Source organism: Triticum urartu, chromosome 4A, assembly GCF_056163025.1.
Source record: "Triticum urartu cultivar PI428250 chromosome 4A, HENAU_Tu73, whole genome shotgun sequence".
NCBI classification, from domain to species: Eukaryota; Viridiplantae; Streptophyta; class Magnoliopsida; order Poales; family Poaceae; genus Triticum; species Triticum urartu.
The window spans coordinates 23,063,098-23,085,451 of record NC_141876.1 but is presented as its reverse complement, the minus strand read 5'-3'; the positions used below and the strand labels follow the sequence as shown (position 1 = coordinate 23,085,451).

Here is a 22,354-nt window from a genome sequence, read left to right as displayed (position 1 = left end):
TTGATCCAATTGTCATCCGTGTCCTTACTCCCGTGATCTCGTAGTGAGACCGCGAGTTTGGTTACTCTCCGATAGAGCTCACGAGGTTCTTCATCTTCCTTCATTGCAAACTCATCGGCCTCATCTTGTACCACTTCATAGTTGGAGCGTTGAATGCTTGCGCTTCCCCGATAGAGAGACACGACACAATGCCATGCATCTTTGGCCAAGGCGAAAGGACGAAGATGAGGTAGGTCTTCGGGTGGAATAGCATCTTGAATGACGAAGAGAGCATTCTCATTGAATTGATTGTCCGCGGCTTCTCGAGGAGTGAAGTTGCTTGGATCATATGGATAGAAACCTTCTTTAATGATTCTCCAAAGGTTAGTGTTCACATGATTTAAATGACGTTTAAAGCGGTAAACCCAAGAATCAAAATCCTCATTTTTCACAATCTTAGGGGGAGGACCGGCATGATTCAGATGAGTGGAAGGAACCGGTCCACCATAAACAAGTGGTGGTTCCACATGGGCAAAGATGCCGGTGCCATTCTTGCCACTAGAAGAAGGAGCCTTTTCACTACTAGCTTCCCCCTTGTCGGGGATAGCATCCGTCACCTTGTTGGCGGGATCACCCACTTTCAATGGTGCGGTGGATAGTTTAAGCCCCTAAAGAAATTTAGTAAACATGCTTTCGACTTCGGTCGTCATGGAGGTTTTCAATGTCTCCAAGGCCACATTGAACTCCTCACAAGAAACCGAAGTTCCCCCATCTCCCGTAGACGAGATCGGATTCACACCGGAGTGTTCCTCCACACCGTCTATGGTATCAACAATACTCTTTGGACGGTAAAGTCCTCAATAAAGAGACGAGGCTCTGATACCAATTGAAAGGATCGATATGGTTGACTAGAGGGGGGTGAATAGGCAACTAACAATTTTTAGCTTTTCTTTAACAAGTTAAACTTTGCATCAAAATAGGTTGTCTAGAAATGCAACTAGGTGAGCAACCTATATGATGCAACGAGGATAGGTACACAAGCAAGCAAGAGATATGAAACAAGTAAGCTTTCTTAAATAAAGGCACGAGATAACCAAAAGTGGAGACGGTGGAGACGAGGATGTGTTGCCGAAGTTCCTTCCCTTTGAGAGGAAGTACGTCTCCGTTGGAGCGGTGTGGAGGCACAATGCTCTCCAAGAAGCCACTAGAGCCACCGTATTCTCCTCACGCCCTCACACAATGCGAGATGCCGTGATTCCACTATTGGTGCCCTTGAAGGCGGCTACCGAACCTTTACAAACAAGGTTGGGGCTCTCTCCACAACTTAATTGGAGGCTCCCAACAAAACCACGAAGCTTCACCACAATGGAATATGGCTCCGAGGTGACCTCAACGTCTAGGGTGCTCAAACACCCAAGAGTACCAAAATCCACACAAGAAAGTATGGGGGAACCAAATATCCTTTGGTGGAAGTGTAGATCTAGGTCTCCTCCTTCAATCCCTAGCAAATCAACAAGTTTGAGTGGCTAGAGAGAGAGATCAGGCAAGAGAGCTTGAAGGGCATCAATGTTGGAGTGAGAGAGGTCAAAGGTGGAAGAGGTAGGTGGGAGAAGCTCCCTTATATAGTCACCCTCAATTTCCAACCGTTACTGCGAATTTAGCACTGTAACGGTACAACCGGTCCTCGTCCCGGTACAACCGGGACTCACGGTGTATCTGTAGAACCCTACCAAGCGGTACAACCGGACCAAGGGGGCGGTAGTACCGGCTAAAAAAATAACCGAACTAACCGCCTGGCCACCGCACAATCACCGCATCAAAACAGGAGTTTGACCGGTACTTGGGCGGTGCCTGGCCGGAACAACCGTATGGCCTTGAGCTCTTGGGTGGCTAAGTCCTGAGCGGAAGAACCGCTCGGACCACCGATGGTACCGGTCATCGTGGAACTACCGGACCAACCGGGCCACTACCGTCCAAGAACCGCATCAAACCAGAAGCGAGAGCGGTACTTGAGCGGTGCATGGACGGAACCACCGCCCCAGCTGTTGCAGAGCATGGTGGCGGTACCACCGCCCAGAGGCAGCGGTACAACCGCTCGAGCACAGCTGGTGAGCGACAAGACCCAGCGGTACAACCGCTCCAGAGAGCGGTACAACCGCTGGGCAGAAAAAGTGAGCAGAAAAGAAAAGAGGGGAAGAGGCAAGGAAAAACTCTCTCTCACACACACACCTGAGGAAGGCAAAGAGAGGGTGAGAAAAGTGTACGTGAACTGATTCCCCCAGAGCTTCCTAATGAGGATTCCCTCTTGATAGTACGGGTACTCTACGACCAAAGAAAATAAAACCGTAGAGGACACGTCTTCGATCTTTTCCTTTGAGAGGTAATAGCAATCCGATGTAAGCCTAAGCATCAAGAACCTGAAACATAAAGCACACGTTTAGACCACCAAGGGTTGTCATCATCATCCAAAACATAAAGTTGGGAATTGCCTTTTCACGCGTGGTTGTCGGCGGCGTACTGGGGGAGGGAGAGTTGGGCGTCGGTGAGGGAGGCGCGCACGACCTCGACTTCCTCGGCGAAGTACGTCGGCTTCGCCACGGCGTCGGGCAACGGGGGAATGGGCACTCCCCCGGCGCTGAGCCTCCACCCTGTCGGCCCGACGCGCATGTTCGGCGGCGCCGAGATGTTCGCCTGGAATAGGAGCCAGGACTCCTGTTCGCGGAGCGAACGGCGGCCGAAGCCGTTGGCCGCCGCCTCGTCTCCGGGGTAGCGTTCCGCCATGGCGACGGGCTCGGGAGAGGTAGATAGATAGAGGGAGGGGCTGGGCGGCGACGCTCGGGAGAGGTAGGGAGAGGGAGGAGCTGGGCGGCAGCGACGGGCGGGGCTGGTGTGGGCACAGGCGAGTGCAGGCCACCGGCTATATAGCTGCGCCGCACCCGTGTGTACGCGTGCGAGGGAGGGGAGGCGTCGGCGCGCCGTCTCGTGACGCGCCGCCTGTGAGGAATCAATGGAAAGGCTGACCGGCGGCAGCCTTGGCATTGATTCCCCGCGGGAATCGAGGCCGTTGGGGGAAGACGAGGCGCCGTGTCGCTGACGCGGCGGGCCCGCGGCTGTTTCGCGCCAAAACAGTTCGCCCCGGCGCTCCCGGGCACCCCCCAGCGCGTCGGGTTCGGCCTAAGTCCACCGGCGCTGTTTTCGGCCTAGGCCGGCGAAAATCGGGCTTCTGGGGACGCGACTGGACCGTTTTTTTAACGTCGACGCGAAAAAATCGTCTGTGGAGGTCTTTATGAGGCGCGGCTGGAGATGCCTTATGATACAGCGCGCCGTCGCGATTCGGGAAGCATGGCCCGCCAATTTGTACCGCTCCAGCCTGCCTGCTGAGTGCTGCGCAGCTAGCGTGCCGACGGACGGGACCGCCGACGGCGAGCCAGAGATCGCATCACCATCGGCGTGCGTACACATCCTCGTTCCAATCCAGTCCGATCCAACCCGGATCGAATACCCGATCGGCTGGCCCGCCGGACCACCGGCGGAAAATTTGGATCACAGCACCACGGCCTGAAAAGCGCCCACTGTCGCTACGTACGACAGTGGGCGAGTGAGACTGAGCCGCTCGCTCTCACCAGGTTTGTACTGTAGCACCACCCACGGACCCCGGTGGTCCGACCAGACCACCGGCCAAAAAATAGGGCCGCGGCGTCACATGCGCCACGACGGTCAGGACAGAAAGCGCTGCTCACTTTCTTTTCACGGCCCACTGCCCACTCCCACCGGCGAGCGAGAGTGAGACTGAGAGCTGCTCGCTCGGTACCAGCGGCCTAGTAGCTCAGATGATGGCGCCGCCGCCGCGGCTGCTGCTGCTGGCCGCCGCCGCGCTGCTCGGATGCGCGCGCGCCGCGACGGACACGGGCGGGCTGAGCCGCGCGTCGTTCCCCAAGGGCTTCGTCTTCGGGACGGCCACCTCGGCCTTCCAGGTCGAGGGCGCGGCCACCGCCGGCGGCCGCGGGCCCTCCATCTGGGACCCCTTCGTCCACACCCCCGGTACGCATCGCCACGACCTCCTCCTCTGCTCCTCTGGCTGCTATGCTAGCTAGATCCCGCGTTATCATGTTATTACTGATTGGCTTCTTCGAGGAATCTAACATCGGCCTGCTCTGTGCCGCCTGCCGCCGACAGGGAACATTGCCGAGAACGCGAATGCAGATGTCGCCACGGATGAGTACCATCGCTACAAGGTAGGACTGAGAAATGCTCACTCCTCTCCCTCTGAGTATTTTATCTATCGGTTCAAAAAGAAAATCCCATCTACTTGTGCATGCTTACATGTAGATAAAATTCGGTGTTTAATCTTTCGGGTTGTACTAGTTGTCTCCACTATTACCTTCAAGCATAATCAAGCATGGGGTATTTTTAAAGAAAATTGCAACTTTCCAAGTGGACTGTAATCTGAATTCTGAAAACAGATGCTTGCGTTGATGTGCACTAAGTCCATTTTGACTACAATTTTGGGAGTCGCAACAATCTGTTGTAAAAATAAATCTGCTGAGTTAAAAAAAGGGATTCTGCCAGACTGATATTCGTTGCCCTTTTATGCCACTGCAGGAGGATGTTGATCTCCTGAAAAGCCTGAATTTCGACGCGTATCGGTTTTCAATCTCATGGTCCAGGATCTTCCCAGGTACATCAAATCTGACTCTTGCTGTATCATCTACTCCAGCTGTTTCTCTGATGCATTTTGGTTTGATTCAGATGGGGAGGGGAAGGTCAACAAAGAAGGTGTAACGTATTACAACAATCTGATAGACTACATCCTTAAGCAAGGTACGGCATCAAAATATCAAATGGAGTAGTTCAATTCTTCAAGTGTTTATGTGAACAGGGCTCACTCCTTATGTCAAAACTGAGCAGGGCTCACCCCTTATGTCAATCTCAACCACTATGATATCCCTCTTGCGCTTCAGAAGAAGTATGATGGCTTTTTAAGCCCAAAGATCGCGTAAGTCACACTAAATATTACTTGTCCCTTTTCACGCACACGCACCTGTCTATTGGTATTGCCTTGCCATTTTGGAGTAATTTACACATTGATAAGGTAGATATTGGACTTTGCCAACATTTTAAACGTATTTAGTCTAGACTTGATTGTTTATAATACAGGATATGCAGGAGAGCTGCATTACTTGTATATTAAAGAAAGGTGTTTTCTTCCAAGATTATATAAGAGCAGAAAGAAAAGAAGCTTAACAACCACAATTCTTGACCATGACTGAGTTTTCACTTTCCAGTGTGAACATACCAACATAATATGTAATTTCTGTGTATAATTGTTGGTACATATAAGAATGCAACTTCTATGCTTATGACAGTTTTTACATGGGTCAAGGAGCATTAAAACATTTCTCCGTCCTTTTTCTGTAGGAACATATTTGCGGACTATGCTGAATTTTGTTTCAAGACTTATGGTGATCGAATTAAGAACTGGTTCACATTCAATGAGCCAAGGATAGTGGCAGCACTTGGCTTTGATACTGGAACGAATCCCCCTAACAGGTGCACCAAATGCGCTGCCGGTGGGAACTCAGCAACAGAGCCTTACACTGTTGTTCATAACATTCTCTTATCTCATGCTACCGCAGTTGCGAGATACCGCAACAAGTACCAGGTTAGTAACATGGTAGTTTGTATATGTACACAATAATTAGCCTAATTTGTCAGCATAAAGTTTTGGTTGCTTTCTGGAATTAGTTCTGAATGTAATTAAATTCAGTATCTTGCAAAAAATAATCCATGCTATGCCAAGTGGCTAAAGTTTCTTATTAACGTTTTTTTTTCAAAGAAGGATATTCGGCTGCAAGTTTGAAATTCTTTTGCTTTGCCATATGGTTTGTATATGGTAGGGAAAGCATTTTTGTCTACTAAAATAATGTGCTTCTAATATGTGACTATAAGTGTCATGTGCATTTGTAGCGGAAAAGTAAGTATTGAGGCAACTATGTCACATATGTATTTGTATTGCTGTGTACGATCCTGTCATCTGACTTCAGACATAATTTAGGCAAGTCAGAAAGGCAAAGTTGGGATAGTTCTGGACTTCAACTGGTATGAAGCTGCTACCAACTCACCCGCCGACCAAGCAGCAGCTCAAAGGGCTAGGGACTTCCATGTTGGTTGGTAAGACCATGGCAGTAATTCGTCACAAACTTCAGGTTTTCATTTGATGCAATTGCCCTTTATTGAAAAAAATTATACCGGAAATTCAGGTTTCTTGATCCACTACTGAATGGTCAATACCCGAAGACCATGCAAGATATTGTAAAAGAGAGGTTACCTAGTTTCACACCTGAACAATCCAAGTTAGTCAAGGGCTCTGTAGATTATATTGGGATAAATCAGTACACAGCGACCTACATGGCGGACCAACCAACGCCCCAGCAACCACCAACAAGCTACTCATCAGACTGGCATGTTCAATATATATGTGAGTCGTCAACTTATATGTATGATTCAGGTTTTATAAATATAAATCAATGCAGTTACTCAAGATACATCACTTCTCACCCTCTCCTTTACACATGCAGTTCAGCGAAATGGCGTACCGATTGGACAGAAGGTATGTATAGCCATTTCCTCCTGCAACATCACATTGCAGTTTCTTCTGCCAGCGTTACAAGATTTGACAAGTGCGAAAACTAACAAGCGAGTATCTGGTGGTGTGTCAATTTGTGTGCAGGCGAACTCCAATTGGCTTTACATCGTGCCGACGGGCATGTACGGATGTGTGAACTACATAAGGGAGAAGTACAACAACCCGACGATCATCATATCCGAAAACGGTATTTGAAAAAACGGCCTTATCCTCCTTTGACAACTTGAAAAAACAAACTCTACATGCAACAATGTCCATCAAAACAAATATATACATATATAATACGAATCACGGTGATATGATATGGTGCCAGGAATGGACCAACCCGCGAACCTGACCCGCGAGGAGTTCCTGCACGACGCCTCCAGGGTCGAGTTCTACAAGACGTACCTCGCGGAGCTGAAGAAGGCGATCGACGACGGCGCGAACGTGGTCGGCTACTTTGCGTGGTCGCTCCTCGACAACTTCGAGTGGCTGTCGGGCTACACCTCCAAGTTCGGCATCGTGTACGTCGACTTCACCACCCTCAAGCGGTACCCCAAGGACTCGGCCTACTGGTTCAAGAAGATGCTGCAGGCGTCGGGGCCCGGCTCCTCGAAAGACGGCACGGTTACTTCCGGCGGCACTCAGGCTGGCTCCGGCGTGTCAGGCAGCAACATGGCAGCAGCTGGTGGTTCGGCCACCTCGAGCAGCCCCCGGGTTCTGCTCTCCCTGCTGGTTTGCTTGTATCTGCTTCTTCCCTCCATCTTCATGCTCTCCTTCTAGTGGTGAGTTTATTTTCTCTTGCTGTGGCAGCTAGCTAGCAGTACTTGATAAGCAGTGGACGCCAGCAGCATATTGTCTGTGAAAATGTGCTGCAGCGTAGAGTGTATTGGAACAACCTTGCGCAGTTTCACACTATTGTTTGCGTGCACCCAGATCTGTGGGTTTACACGGATTGAAATTGAGCCGCGGCTGCCACTTTGGTGATGATCTGCCACTAATGTAAAAGCTCACCGCACCAACAACCTCATCATGGTTACTCACTTGTTCCAATTGAGAAATTAGACAGCTCCCTCACCAGCACCAGTAAAGTCGTCCTCCTTGGAGCAAGGTACCAAAATGTGCCCTTGTTCGTAGAGTTGGTAGTATTGGCACCACTGCCAATCGATGCAATCTTTAATGGAAGAGAACCAACCCTATGTATGTGGATGCAAACGGAGATTCAAAGAGGAGTTGAAGCTTTTGTACTTCTGATGAACTTTTATAATCGACCCAGGTCGTTTTGGCAAAAAAAGAAAAGGGAAAAAAGAAGAGTTGAAGCTCCCATCACACAGAGCAAATTGGATCATGTTTGCATGTCAAACATTGTGTCCTCGTTGTAGAGAGAAGGGAACGAGAGGAAACTAGGGAGAGAAGTTATGTCAGATCTGAGAATAAGACCGCGTAGGGACGTGTTAAAAGTCATCTCTTCATTAACATATTACTTGCCTCTCTTTTTCTTTAGTTGATATGCCACCTCAGTATTGACCTATAAGACTTCTTTCAGTGTTTGGTGAGATGCTAAGTGCGTTAAAAGGCTTAACAACTAATCTTTTCAGTGCATATGTGTTCAGTTTTTTTAGCTAAACTTCTTTTATTTAATTGTTTAGAAACTAATCGATTTCATGCATTGATTGGCAAGCATTCTGCATAGGGGAAAATATATGGTGCTACCGGCCCTTAGGTGATACCATGATATGGGCTTCTGGAAGTCGTTGGATCTCAGATCCAATGGCATTTAAGAAGTTGTACATGCGCACAATCTAGTAGTTTTTTTTATGCCGTTGCACCGTAGTTATCTGTCTATGCTTTGGAACTATGTAAAATATCTATGTATCGTTTATCTATGAATGTAAAATATCTATTGGAAAAGGCACAAGGATTTTTTTCTATGTGCATGCGATAGCGCATGCTGCATTTTAGCACGGCTGCTGGAGCGGCGCGCGCGCTGCATTTTGGCACGGTTGTTGGAGCCAGCGCTGTCGGCCGCGCAAAACCAGGCGAAAGGCGCGCGACAAAGTAGTTTCTAGCGCGTGGCGCGTAGCGCGGCTGTTGGAGATGCTCTAAATCGACTAATAAGTTCGGGAAGGCCCCTGCCACACCGGCCAGCCATCGAGGCCACACGTTGATCCACGAGCAGCAGTCCAAAAAGATCCGCCATCGTCCTCCGATCCAACAACGTAAGCAGAGGTGGGCTACCGCCCACCTCCACCAGCCAACTGCCACGACAGAGACGGCCGCCCACAGCCCTTGCCTCATAGAGGAACAAATCGATCCACCGCCGCATCCACGCCAAGCGCACACCGCCATCACATCCGCATGCATCCGCCCGTCCCGCGTCAACCCTGACGGTCAACCATCACATCCACCCCTCCCACGTCAACCCCATCGAGCGGGGGACGAATAGGCGCCAGTGTTGTCAATGTTGACCAGGCTTCGCCCCCTAATGACGGTGAGGGATGAGAAGGAAGGGGGAAGCGGTGGCCAACCTGCCTAGTGTACGCATCACCGACTGGTGCTGGTGCATCTCAGAGCCCCAGGTCACACCTCTGAGGCATGGAGGTAGAAGCCGGCTGGTGAAGAGCCCCACGTTTTTCCAAGACCAGGCGGCAAGCCTATCGGCGTGGAAGCGACCGTGGCGGCGACCGGCGAGCGAGGACGCCGAGCTTGGGTCATTGCCGACGGCGAAGGCGAGGGGGGTGGCGTGGTCGTGGGGGTGCTACGACGGTGGCGAAAACAGTCCGCCAACGCCGGCAAGAGCGGTCGTCGAGTGCGGCATGCTGCCAGGGAAGGTTTATGGGTCCGGACGGTGGCCTGGGCAGCGTCCAACCGGCCGGAACTAGGGACAGCGGCGAGGGGCGGGGGTGGCCAGGTGTGTTGGCCGTTGGACGTTGTGCCACCGACTGGCGGGCCAGGGGCAGGACCAGGATGGGCGTCGCGCATCCGCTCCGTGTCCACGCCGACGTAAAACTGGCTCAAATCTGGGCCTGAAATAGGTCACGCGCGGACAAAAAATAGGACGCTTGTCCATTTGAGTGGGGCACCGATTTGTATCCGTTTCAAGCCAAACAAATTACGCGCTGACAGTTTTGCGTCGGCGCGATGGACTTGCTCTTTACCTGTGCTCCCGTGACCATGTGCAAGGTTTCACCCGCAGCATGTGTCCGATCTGTACCAACCTACCTGGCGCCTGCCTAGTGTAGGCAGCACCGACCGGCGCCGGTGCAGCCGTGCAGCTCAGAGCCCCAGTCCAGCTCCGAGGTTTCCCGTGCACGGCGGTGGACACCGAACGCACGCGCGCACGGACCGCGACATGTTCGCCGCCGCCTGGCTCGGGGCTCGCACCTCCGCCATCCGCGCCAGGACGGAACCATCCTCCACACTCCCACATGCCGCGTCACATGGCCGATCCCCGGCCGGAGGAAGGCCCCGCCACGTGACGCTCCCCGACAGGCGTGAACTGGCCACCATTAATCATTCCGGCCGGCCACGCCTCGTCACCGCCTCCATCCTTCCCCCCGTAGACCGTCCGTCGCCTGGTCCTGGGACACCGTGACCCACGCGGCGTTATCACCGGCGTGGACTACTCCAGCACGCCCGTGCCGCCAGCCTCGACCACGCGCGCACCGCCAGAAAAGATGCCCTCCGCCCCGCCCCGCCCCACCGCGCCGGCAATTATTAGGCAGGACGCGCCCACAAACACTACTTGAAGAGCGTGCCGCTGCTCTGGCATCACTAGCGAGCAGCGAGCTGCCAGTCGCAGGCCAGTGGGTGGGTGCGAACTGAAGGGGCTCTGCGTCTCGTGCCATGGCGGGGGAGATGGCCGCGAGGTCGGCGAGCCGCGTGCTGCTGCTGCTGCTGCTGGCGCTGGCGCTGGTGGCGGCGTGCCATGGAGTGGGAGCCGCGGCCGCGGGGGCGTCGCCGCGCCGGCCCAACTGGCTGGGCGGCCTGAGCCGGGCGTCCTTCCCCAAGGGCTTCGTCTTCGGGACGGCCACGTCGGCGTACCAGGTGGAGGGCATGGCCGCCGGCGGCGGCCGCGGGCCTTCCATCTGGGACGCGTTCGCCCACGTCCCAGGTGAGATTCGCCCGTCTCCTCTGTCTCTTGCTTAGCACCAGCGCCTTACCAGTGGCCAGTGAGCTGCTTCATTTTTCCTTAACGCCTGTGAGCTGCTCAGCACTAGTTCCGATTCGAACATATGCCAAGGACAAAAAAATCACTTATTATGTACTACTTCCTCCGTCCGAAAATACTTGTCATTAAAATGAACAAAAAGGGGTGCCTCTGTTTGTTTTTATAAGACGTTCAGTCTGAACGTCTTATAAAAACAAACGGAGGGAGTACTACAGTAGTACCGAGTACGAATGCTGGAGAACGATTAATTCTGTCTTGATCGATAGTACTGCTCATTGTTTGATGATTGTATATATAAAGACCTATGCATCTTTTGCTTGTGCGTAGATAGGTGAGTAAACACTCAACGTGCTGCTAGAATTTAAACTTAGATCCGAAGTGCATTCTTCTTCGACCTCTCATCCATCCACACTAACATTTTTCTTGTTTGTGTTGCAACGAGCAGGCAACATTGCGGGCAATCAAAATGCAGACGTTACTACGGATCAGTACCATCGCTACAAGGTACTGTACTGCCACATCCGAAGCAAACAGAGGCGCATCTTTTAGTGTTAGAAATCATAATGACCTCCATGTCAGAAATTAGTTGAAATCTCTATTCCTTTTACTGCTGCTCCTCTGGGACCTTTATAACACCGTGCAAGACGTAGATACTCCCTCCGTCCCATTATGTCAAAAAAATTATGGGACGGAGTAGTACCATATTTTGTTTGTCAATAGAAGCTAATTGGTGGCAATGTCCATCTTCATTTGGTCAGTCAAGTGATGGCTGACCAAGCTTTCTCCAAGTGAAATACCTGTACCCATTCAAAATTACACTGCAGAGATAACATTTCACAAAAATTGAGCCGATTGACATCTCCCGGCGCAGTACTAATTGTAAACACTACAAAATTACAGCTGCATATATCACAGTTCACAAAAGTTGAGCTGGTTGACATATCCCAGTGCAGTACTAATTGTTAACATTCACACTACAACTGTCAGAGAAAGAACTCCCAGGGCCTTATGATATGTTCTTTTATGTTGGCACAGGAAGATGTTAATCTCATGAAAGGATTAAACTTCGATGCCTACCGGTTTTCTATCTCATGGTCCAGAATCTTCCCAGGTAATTCTGAATTTGGCTGGAACCGTAGCATGCTAAATGCTAATACATAACTCCAATATTATTCTGAATGAAACACAAGAGTTAGCACCCTTATGCATCTTTGACTTACCCAGATGGTGACGGAAAAGTTAACCAAGAAGGCGTCGCGTATTACAATAATCTGATAAACTACCTTCTTCAGAAAGGTATAGTATTTCCCTTTTTGCGCGCAACTAAGCATGTATTTCAACCTGTGAAACTAACATGGGAACCTGAATGCTATCTGAATGTTTACATGGAAACTAAGCAGGCATTACTCCTTATATCAATCTTTACCACTACGATCTCCCTCTTGCACTTGAGAAGAAGTATGGAGGCTGGTTAAATGCTAAGACAGTGTAAGTCAAACTAATATTCTAGTATCTTTCTATGTACTCATGTGTTACATTTACCTTCTCACTTTGGAGTACTTGTAGTTTGGAATTAGAAACTAGCATATATACTGAGAAAGCTAAAATGGTTTAGACAAATTACCAGTTACTCTGTGACTCTGTGTACAGTAATAATTGTCTAAAGTGACTTTGCGTATTGAGCATGAAGATTATGCATGTGGAAGTTTTTGTATGTTTACCCGAAAGTAAAATGCACAACATATAAGCACTATATGTTTATCTAGGTAAATACAGCATGCTATATCTCGTATGTACCTCTGATATGAAAGGTTGAACAATGAGCAGTGCATGACTATCTTCATAATATTTGTTCTGTAGGGGACTATTTGCAGACTACGCTGACTTTTGTTTTAAGACCTTCGGCGATCGTGTAAAGCACTGGTTTACATTCAACGAACCAAGGATTGTTGCGCTTCTTGGTTACGATGTAGGGTCGAATCCTCCTCAGAGGTGCAGCAAATGCGCTGCCGGTGGCAACTCAGCAACAGAGCCTTACATCGTTGCTCACAATTTTCTCTTAGCACATGGTTATGCAGTTGCAAGATACCGGACTAAGTATCAGGTATTTTTCTACTTGAACCTTAAATTGTACTAGGCTCAGCCTTCAGGAGTGTAGTTTGAATTATTTTTTCTTACAAAATCAAGTGTGACAGGCAGGGTCAATCTGCATTAATTGTGCAACAATGCCCGCCCAACATGATTTATTTTATTTTTCCGGCCAAAAAATCATGGTCTATTTCTATTATTGTGTATATATCCACAAATGTATTAGTATTATTTCCCAAATCCATTGGGCATGCAAGTGATAAAAATCTTGAAATATCAGATATGTATGATTTGTGGTGAACTGAACACCATTCTGTATAAACTGATGGTAGAATAGTATCTGAATAAAAATTTAAAAAAATGCAGGCAGCTCAGAAGGGGAAGGTTGGAATAGTTCTGGACTTCAACTGGTACGAGGCTCTTACCAACTCAACTGAAGACCAAGCAGCGGCTCAAAGAGCCAGGGACTTCCATGTTGGCTGGTAAGCCATACTAGCATCCTCTGACAAAGCATTTCAGATAGATAAACAAAATATATACCGATGCTTATACCATCAACGTTGCATTGGATGCAGGTTTGTCGACCCGCTGATAAACGGGCATTACCCGCAGATAATGCAAGACCTTGTGAAAGAGAGGTTGCCCAGGTTCACTCCCGATGAAGCTAAATTGGTCAAGGGCTCAGCAGACTACATTGGGATCAACCAGTACACGGCTAGCCTGATGAAGGGCCAGAAATTGACGCAGCAGACGCCGACCAGCTACTCAGCCGATTGGCAGGTTACCTATGCCTGTGAGTTTCTTGTCTTAAGCTCTAGGTTTTACACCATTGCATTCCGATGAATGTTGTTGGTTCACCCCTTTAATCATTGCCGAAATTTTTGCAGTTGAGAGAAATGGCAAACCGATTGGACCAAAGGTATGTAGTAGGCTCTTAGCTGCAACCTTTTTCAGCTCTTTTTTCTCAGACCATATTTGCACCGTTGGGTTGAAAATTGACATGATCAATCCTCGTCGATGCGTGAACTCTTGCAGGCGAATTCTAACTGGCTTTACATCGTGCCGTCGGGGATGTACGGGTGCGTGCACTACCTCAGCCAGAAGTATGGAAACCCAGCTATTGTCATAACCGAAAACGGTACTGGATAAATACTTCATCTTTTTTTTTGAAGCTCTATATCATCTTTGCTCGGTATCATGCCTCTCCTTCATCTTGTCATGCACATATCATAACCTTGTTATCATCATGTTGCCAGGAATGGATCAGCCGGGGGGCCTCACCCGCGACCAGTACTTGCGGGACGCGACGAGGGTCCGGTACTACCGGAGCTACCTCGGCGAGCTGAAGAAGGCCATCGACGGCGGCGCCAACGTCCTCGGCTACTTCGCGTGGTCTCTCCTCGACAACTTCGAGTGGATCTCCGGCTACTCCTCCAAGTTCGGCATCGTCTACGTCGACTTCAACAGCCCCAACCTGGACCGGCACCCCAAGGCGTCGGCCTACTGGTTCAGAGACCTTCTGCAACACTGATGTTGTCATCATCATCATCACCATGATCATTCTGAGTTTGTGCCTACTGTTGTTCGAATGGAACCATAATTCAGACTGCTACCAAATGGAAATAAAAGTTGGCATGATATTTTGAGTGTTGCATTTGTGTTCTTCGCCGATCGGCAAATTTAGCCAGGTGAACAAACGCCCCAAAATTAGGCAGTGCGGCCCATGGCCTCCTAGAGGAAAAAACGAGCTCATTCGGCTCTGTCCGCTGGCTAAGTTTGTCTTCCTCCGCTGTGGCCTCCCTCAGCCCAAGGAAGGATCACGGCGAAACATGCATGAGCGAGGCGCGCGCCACTTTGCATGCCAGCCTCGACCGCACACGTACGCGCAGCCCCATCTCCACGGTCCTAAGCTCCGCCGGCGCGCCACCGCCGTCGCAGCATCGTCGTCGTCGTTGTCGTCGCCGTCATGGCCGCGGGGCCGGTGAAGGTCGTCGTCCTCGCCGTCTTGATCGCCGCGGTGGTGGCGACCAGCTACTTCCTCCGGTACCGGTGCCCCCGCCTGCCGTCGCCGTTCCTGCCGGGCGCCGCGCCGAAGCTGCTGATCGTGGTGACCAACGAGCAGCAGGTGGGCGAGGAGCTGGACATGGCGGACGGCAACGTGCAGCTGCTGTGCCACGGCTACAGCGAGCACAACCTGAGCGCGCCGGTCTGGTCGGAGCGGGCCGAGATCCCCAGCGCGGAGGAGGCGCGCATGTCGATCCCGGCGGTGCGCGGCGACGAGGTGTTCGAGGTGCTCTGCTCCTACCGCGGCGCCAACCTGTGCTGGGCGCACGGCGTGCGCATCTTCTGGAACCCCGGCCACGACGTGCTCCTCTGCAGGGAGGACGGCGGCGGGTGCAAGGTCCGGTTCCGGGAGGACGGCGGCGTGGAGAAGCAGTACGGGACGCTGGGCAGCAGCCACGGGATGGAGACGCAGCCGCCCATGTTCCTCGGCTTCGCGCCGGACTTCGACAACGCCAGGGACGGCGGCTGCGCCTCGTCCAGCTGCGTCGGCAGGACCGTCAACCGGGTCATCGGCGAGGAGAGCTGCTGCGACGACTCCTGCGGCGGGTGGGAGAAGGCAAACCCAAAGACGTCGTCCTGATGACGATCCTCCATTGTAGAATACCTTCCTGGTTTCTTTTTTCCTGTATGTATGATGTCGATGATGTAGAGCACCAGCTGATTCCAGTGTGATGTAGACTATGCAATGAGATACTGATTAATAGGAGAACAGACACACTTGAATTTGACATGAAAATAGCTTAGGGTTCCTCTGCCCCCGTCGGCGCTGGTCCACTGGTCCGCCTCGTCTTCGTTGGCCCTGAGGCCATGGAGGAGCGGTGGACCCCTGCCCTTGCCGGTGGGAGGGATCCTGCTTTTTTGTTTTAGGTGTTTTTTGTTTCATGAGGCGAGGCGGCAGAGGCAGCTCCGTGAAGGTTGAGTATCCCTTTCCTCGTCGCCGCCGGAGCTCGCTGGTGGGCAAAGCCCGACCGGTAGCGGCGGCGAGGCCTCCTCTCCTCTCAGAGAGGTGGTGGGCGGCCCAGGATGGCCTCATCGTTCTGGGGCGCGGCGGCCTAGTGGATGCTGCCCCGGCTTGGAGGGTTGTGTGGTGTGGCCGGCGGGGATGTGCTAGCGGTGGTGGAGGCGGCTGCGGGGGCCCAAAACTGGATCTGGTGGCTCTCCCTCGACAGGCAGCGCGGGGGCTGGCCATGACCTGGCGTGGTCGTGGCGCTGGGAGTGGGCCGCGGAAGCGCGCGGTGGGCTGCTGCGGTGGGCGGTGGCTGACGTGGTGTGGTGGCCCCTCGGTGGATGGGCGCTCTGGGGGCCTCTTTGGTGGTTGAATGCGGACAGGCCGGTGGACGGGTGGTTGCTATTGCCCCGCATGGAGCTGACTGGAGGCCGTGGTGTGGCGTCAGGGGTGACTTTTGGGGAGGTTGCAGGAGGGATGGGTAGTCTCTCTACCCGCCATGGACGCAGGGGGCGTCGGTCCGGACATGCTCCGATCTTCTTGTCCTCATTTCCCCTGCCTAGCGCCTCCGAGCTCCAGATTGAGTTGTTCGGGGCAGTCTGGGCACCGGCGGCTCTTCTGATGCTTGGGTTTTGCCGGACGGTTCCAAGTATGTTCCTTTGTTGGTTTCTGGAGCGTCGGGATGCAAGGTGATGGCCTTGGTGGCGGGAGCGGCGTGCTCGTGAGCGGAGCTCGCGGCTCAAGTGCAGGCTAGTCTCTATGGTCGTGTGGGCGGCATGGCGGTTAGTGCTTGTCGATCGGTGGCTGTGATGTGACATCTATCCCCGGGACTGGCCACAACCTTTGCGAAGTTGGAGTGTGTTTACCGGGGTGAATACCCTGCCTGGCTTTCCCGGGTCGGCAGAGGCAGCGTCCGTGGACGTCATCATCCTCTTGAAGGCTTCGTCGTGGTTACTCCATATCCTCCAAGATGCCCTAGATGAAAATTGTGATCCTCTGGATCAATCAGGTGGTGGCAGCACTCCGGTGGCGTATCCTTCTTGAAGGCATCGCCTTGAGGCTCATAGATCGACGACGTGCGGCTTGGTCTCTTCTTGGTGGCTTGTTCCTAGTTGAATGCCCCCCCCCCCCTCCCCCCCGATTTCCTAGCGAGGCTTAGTGTATATCTGTTGTTTACTTGGACTTGTTATGGGAGTGTTACCTGCTTCTTAGCATCTTTGTATCTTGCCTTGGGCGATTGTAGTGTTGTATCGTTCGTTGCAAGTTGGTTATTCTTTTATATATATAAAAAGGGGTGAAAGCCTTTTTCGGTAAAGTTGTATAAGGTCTAGCGTTGTTGAAAGACGTGTAAAGATGTGTCTCTAGTAGATCTCGATCCATGTTAATCTTAAATGGATCTGCTTGGATTCATTCTTCATTTTTACGCAATACTTGTAGTCGTCACTAGTTGGTCGACCTTCATGTAATTTTTGCTAGGCCAGTGATAGGCGCCAGTTGACCGGTCAAATTTTAGACGATCGCACTGCACACGTACAATCTGCCTAGTTACTAGTTATAGCCGCACGATATTCTCTCTCTTCCATCTGCTTCGTTCAAAAAACAGAAAGGAAAGCCATGGCACCTGTCCACCGCGTCCATGTCGTGATCCTCCGAGATGCCAGCCAGCTCGGCGGTCGTCCTCGCCCGCTTGCCTCGTCACTAGTGGTCGCCCTTGCAGCACACGTCCTCGCCGGTTCCAGCAGGACGCCCCCCCCCCCCCCCCTCCCCTCGTAGCAAAACGACGCCGTCTTGTAGCATGCCCGACATCTCTGTCGATGCAACACCTAGCCGCCGCCGTCATAGGATGTCCGTCGCAACACCACCGTACCCCTGGCCGCAGCTCTCAGCATCACCGCTCCACACCAGGTTGAAGCTTTTTCTCACGCCGGTTGAAGCTTTTTTCCAACCGTCGACACCGGTTGTAGCAAAACTCAACACCGGTGGTAGCACGACACGACGCAAGTTGTAGCAAAATTGGACGACAGTTGTGGCTCCTTTGTAGGTTGCAGCCATCTGCCGTCCCCGTCCACAAGTTCGCCGTTGCTGGTTGCAACAATCAGTCCGACGGTCGTCACTTTTGTTGTTGTCAGTCATAGCTTTTTCATAGCATGGTTTGCAGTTTTCTGGTCTCTCGGTTACATTCATCTGTCGCTGCCGTCCGCCAAACTACACCGCCGAAGATTGTAGCAAATAGTGACGCTGGTTGTAGCAAAAAAGGTGATGTGGTCGTAGGAAAAACTAACTGTGGTTTTTCAACTTGCTTATTTGCAGCAAAAACCAACTGCTGTTCCAGCTCTGGTTTCGACCCATTGCAGCAAGTCCACTCGCCGGTGTTGCAACCTGCGCCGTGGTCATCCATGGAGAGACTCGTGCACCTCCGTTGCAGGAGCATCTGTGAACCACGGTGTGAAGATCGAAAGGAATGAAAAAAGAGCGATGTGGCGCCTTCCAGGAGCGCTTCCAAAGGTAGGAGACATGCGCTTTAGCAAAATCGAACGCAGCCGGTCAGCTGCTTTTGGTGCTCTTTGTACTGCAGATGCAGATGAAGCTTTTGGTGCTCTTTATACTGCAGATGCAGATGATAAATACTCCCTCCGTCTCGAATGAGGTGACTTAGATTTGTCCAGACAGATATACATCCATGCCTAGATAAATCTAAGACATTCGAGACTTAGATTTGTCCAGACAGATATACATCCATACCTAGATAAATCTAAGACAAATAATTTGGGACGGAGGTAACAGACCGGAAGTTAAAAGACACACTTGAATGAATCCCAATTCAACCTTTCCCGCATGACAACAACAATAAGTAGCTTACAACAACTCAAATTCAGGGCAGACATTTGCCATGTTCTACCATCAGGGCAGACAAGTTGCTAAATTGAACCATAGACACAGAGTCAGTTCAGACAACAGCGACGCAGGAGTTCCTGGGAAAAAAGATGGGCAAAACAGGAGGTAACAACCAAGGTTCGGTACACAGAGTCATCATTGCGATTTAGGATAACATCTTGACGTCTTTTAATAGAGGAATTGCGGTTGTATGTCTCAGACTTCTAAAGCATAATAATATGTAGCTGACCCGCGCCCATCATTCAATGGATCTGAAAATAGAACAGGAGAGCATCAGAAATCATGCAAATGACAAGGGAATTACGGGCTAATTGCATATGAGGAAACTCACAGCTTCTTTGAGGTGCTCCGGAGCAAATAGTCACATCAAATTCAGATTTAACCGCGACCACATCAGGCATGTGATTGATTGGTTGCTAATCAGAGTCTTCATAGACACCCTCGTCGTCATCAAGATCATCAAAGGAGCGAATGTCCAGCTGATAGCGGAGGATACCGCCAATGCCACCAAATCCTCTACAGAACTGTGAGCCCTCTTGAGATTTATTGGTAACAAACTCAAGGGTGCACCCAAACTTTTTGTATTCATTAGCAAACCATTCCAAAAGTGAGGTCTTCTCCTGGACTTCTAACTCAGCATTGGTAGATTGATCACGGAAGTTGCTCTGGTCGGCTTCACCTTCTTTGTTCAGATGCTTTATGATAATTTCTCCAGTTGCACTGTGCTTAAGCACAAACCGATTGACATCAAGGTTTTCCCACACCATCAAAGTTTCAACAGCACCCATTTCAAGAGCCTTCAGGGTGTCATCAACTCCAAAGACATACTTCCCAGTATCTTGACTAATCTCTTCAAAGTACTTCCCGATCAACTTCTTCTCTTGGATGAACTTCACATTTGCTAGAATTTCAGCTGATAACTCAATGGCCTGGTTGAAACCGCTCTCACCACCATAAGAAACATCAACCACATTAAGTATTTTGCACTGAAGGCGCTGATCAAACATGTCAGATTGGCTCAGTTCTGTTTTAAAATCAGCAGAACCAGCCAATATTAGTCCCGCAACATTAGGCTGGCTGGTAGCTGGGTTGATGAAGAACTGAGTAGCAAGTTCAGCTGTTTTCCGAACATAATTGTGACGCTTCTCCATCCGAAGGCGAGCAAAACGCAGAGCAGATTGCCCTCCTCTTCCATGCTTCTTGGGGAGATCCACACTGAATTTGTGAAGCACTTCACGAGTATTGCCACTAAGTGTGCCAAAAAGAGTTCCATTACCATCCATAATGATGAAGCCAAACTTGTCATCGGATTCCAAGAGCTCACTCAAGGCTTCAGTGTGGAATTTGTTGTCACAAAGGTACAAGGACGCATTGATGGGCTTGAATGGCTCAAAATCAATTGTAACCTTCTTTTCCTTGCCATCATCAGTAACAATTGTTCCAGTGTAGAGAACTAATCCATTTGGGGGAACCCTGTTATACAGCTTCAGCCTCTGCTGAGCTGAGGTGATGGCTCCCAAAACAGATTGACGATTGACTCTACTCTTTATGTTTGAAGCAGTACCATATTCATCACCCAACATCTTGGTCACACGCGAGACTTGATCGCGTGGAGGCATAATCAGAGAGATCATGCTTGTGCCATTGCCTCTAGCAGACTCAAGTCCCTTGATCAGCTTCTTAATCTTCCACATCTCAATGTTCTTGTCGGTTTCATGACTATCAGACATCTTGACAAAAGTTGGGTGCTCAGTTCACCTGCAGAATACAGAAACTATCAAGTGTAAGAAATGAGCAGAGTGCTGATAAGTGATGGGAGTCTAAGAGCTGCAAGAAAATTGATTTTAGATTTTGCATGGGAAAAAGAGCGAGACATTCAATGCAATACGACAACGTATGTCAACCTGTCAACCTATTCCAGTAGCTGCACGGTCACTTTACTTAAAACACTAAAAGAATTAAATCCAACACGTGATCTACGTTACCTGAAAAAAATGGCAGGTAGCGAAGTGGATAACCACCTAAGCTCTACAATTTAATTGAAAATGCCAGCAACGGTAAAAATACCATATATATGAGTCGGCCGATTCGGAAATAGCCCAGGAATCACGTGATGATTCTTTTCAAACAAAAAAAACAAAGCGAGCTCTGCGTATCATATCAAGCAAGAAATGTTATAACCTTACAAAAGGCAGAAAGCATGTGGCGTTCGAGGTCCTCAAAATTGAATCTAAACATACGCTACATGGCGGTTACATGCACACCGCCATGCAACGTTCGGCTTCGAAAAACCTCCAAAAAGCTCAAGATCCAGAAGATCTAGAACTGCAGGCTACTTCTTACTAGTACGCAGCACTAACGAATAGCGTGTGCTCAAGAATAGGAAATATGATAGACCAAGCCTCCAACATAGATGCAAGTGGGCATCCCGCATATCCCGCATAAGTAGGGAAATAGTGCAAACTAAGCTAAATTTGGATGAGGAAATTATAGCTAACGTGATCTGTTTATACTACAAAGCGGGGCGGATCGGACGCCGCTCTGGCACCCCTAAGACATAGAACTGTACAATTGTGAGTCAATTTTAATCTAGAAGTGGTGCTTCTCATCGAACATAGCATCAAATCTAGCCAGCACCAGGGGAAAAAATACTTAAACAATGTAAAATAGGACCGATAGGCACAAACCGATGAGAACATGCCTATACCAAGGGAAAGGGGCGCACAAAATTACGGGAGCCACCAATCCGCAGCAGCAAAGACGAAAAAACAAAAACCCTAATAAGCAACTAATCCGACCAGATCTCTGAGCATAGTAGAGCTAAGAACAACGCCGCAAAAACGCAGAAAAAAGAAGCCTGGCCAAATCTAAGCCCGAACCCGGCTGCAGGGAGGCGGATCTAGGGTTCTAGGCGGCATGGCGCCGGGCGCGCGCCGCCACGCCCCAAATCTAAGTCAAAAGTTTTTCGGTTCAAGTAATCCGACCGTGGATGACTGGACGGTATACCTCAAAAGCCGATGACGGAGACTGCGGACGCGGTGGAGGCGACGAGGTGGAACGGCGACGGCGGCGGCGGGCGGAGGGGGCTACGTGTGGGAAGGGGGGCGTCGGCGTTGACGCTAAGGTACGGCGTAGCACAGAGGCGATGGACTGCACACTGCAGGACGGGTTTTAGAGCACTGGGTCGGGTCGGATTGGAGCTTTGGGTAGGGCCAGGAACACGGTAGCAGGCCGGACCGGGCCGGGCTCGGGAAGAGGGGTTAGATCAGGCGACACCGGTGAGAGCAACTTCAGTTTTTTCTTTTTGTAACTTCGAATTATGTCGCCATTCTTCCTTTCATCTCTCTCTCTTTTTTTTCGGAAAAACTTCCAGTCTATTCATTTTTAATCATGGCAATACAACAAACACCAGAATTAATAAAAATTAATTTAGATCTGTAGACCATCTAATGACGACTGCGAGCACTGAAGCGAGTCGAAGGCGCGCCGTCGTCATCGCCCCTCCCTCGCCGGAGCCGGACAAAACTTGTTGTAGTAGACAGTTAGGAAGTTGTCATGCTAAGGCCGCATAATAAGACCATCG

At 50.5% G+C, this 22,354-nt stretch overlaps 3 protein-coding genes across 3 annotated transcripts; 2 read left to right on the top strand and 1 right to left on the bottom strand.

The window, feature by feature from the left end:
• Positions 1–3,652: 3,652 nt before the first annotated feature.
• LOC125550356 (beta-glucosidase 8) lies at positions 3,653–7,597 on the top strand. Its single transcript, XM_048713334.2, has 11 exons — positions 3,653–4,020; positions 4,156–4,214; positions 4,582–4,657; positions 4,729–4,800; positions 4,888–4,975; positions 5,398–5,641; positions 6,035–6,150; positions 6,240–6,457; positions 6,558–6,589; positions 6,710–6,812; positions 6,939–7,597. The coding sequence occupies exons 1-11, from the start codon at positions 3,810–3,812 to the stop codon at positions 7,388–7,390; spliced, it is 1,671 nt and encodes a 556-aa protein (XP_048569291.1). The 5' UTR covers positions 3,653–3,809; the 3' UTR covers positions 7,391–7,597.
• Positions 7,598–10,274: 2,677 nt separating this feature from the next.
• Positions 10,275–14,506, top strand: LOC125550357 (beta-glucosidase 7). The gene is made up of 11 exons (XM_048713335.2): positions 10,275–10,721; positions 11,224–11,282; positions 11,814–11,889; positions 12,003–12,074; positions 12,179–12,266; positions 12,639–12,882; positions 13,233–13,348; positions 13,442–13,659; positions 13,754–13,785; positions 13,902–14,004; positions 14,123–14,506. The coding sequence occupies exons 1-11, from the start codon at positions 10,454–10,456 to the stop codon at positions 14,395–14,397; spliced, it is 1,551 nt and encodes a 516-aa protein (XP_048569292.1). The 5' UTR covers positions 10,275–10,453; the 3' UTR covers positions 14,398–14,506.
• A 4,180-nt stretch (positions 14,507–18,686) lies between these two features.
• On the bottom strand, positions 18,687–21,934 carry LOC125550358 (eukaryotic peptide chain release factor subunit 1-3). The gene is made up of 3 exons (XM_048713336.1): positions 21,778–21,934; positions 19,103–20,529; positions 18,687–19,022 (listed from the first exon to the last, which is right to left on the bottom strand). Exon 2 carries the CDS (start codon positions 20,499–20,501, stop codon positions 19,188–19,190), a length of 1,314 nt encoding a protein of 437 aa, XP_048569293.1. The 5' UTR covers positions 20,502–20,529; positions 21,778–21,934; the 3' UTR covers positions 18,687–19,022; positions 19,103–19,187.
• Positions 21,935–22,354: the final 420 nt, after the last annotated feature.

Coding starts and splice junctions, on each gene's coding strand:
- LOC125550358 (XM_048713336.1), bottom strand. CDS start 20,501: ATGTCTGATAGTCATGAAACCGACAAGAACATTGAGATGTGGAAGATT.
- LOC125550357 (XM_048713335.2), top strand. CDS start 10,454: ATGGCGGGGGAGATGGCCGCGAGGTCGGCGAGCCGCGTGCTGCTGCTG. Junction 11,890..12,002: donor ATGGTCCAGAATCTTCCCAG/GTAATTCTGAAT, acceptor TGACTTACCCAG/ATGGTGACGGAAAAGTTAAC. Junction 14,005..14,122: donor TATTGTCATAACCGAAAACG/GTACTGGATAAA, acceptor TCATGTTGCCAG/GAATGGATCAGCCGGGGGGC.
- LOC125550356 (XM_048713334.2), top strand. CDS start 3,810: ATGATGGCGCCGCCGCCGCGGCTGCTGCTGCTGGCCGCCGCCGCGCTG. Junction 4,801..4,887: donor AGACTACATCCTTAAGCAAG/GTACGGCATCAA, acceptor AAAACTGAGCAG/GGCTCACCCCTTATGTCAAT. Junction 6,590..6,709: donor GCGTACCGATTGGACAGAAG/GTATGTATAGCC, acceptor ATTTGTGTGCAG/GCGAACTCCAATTGGCTTTA.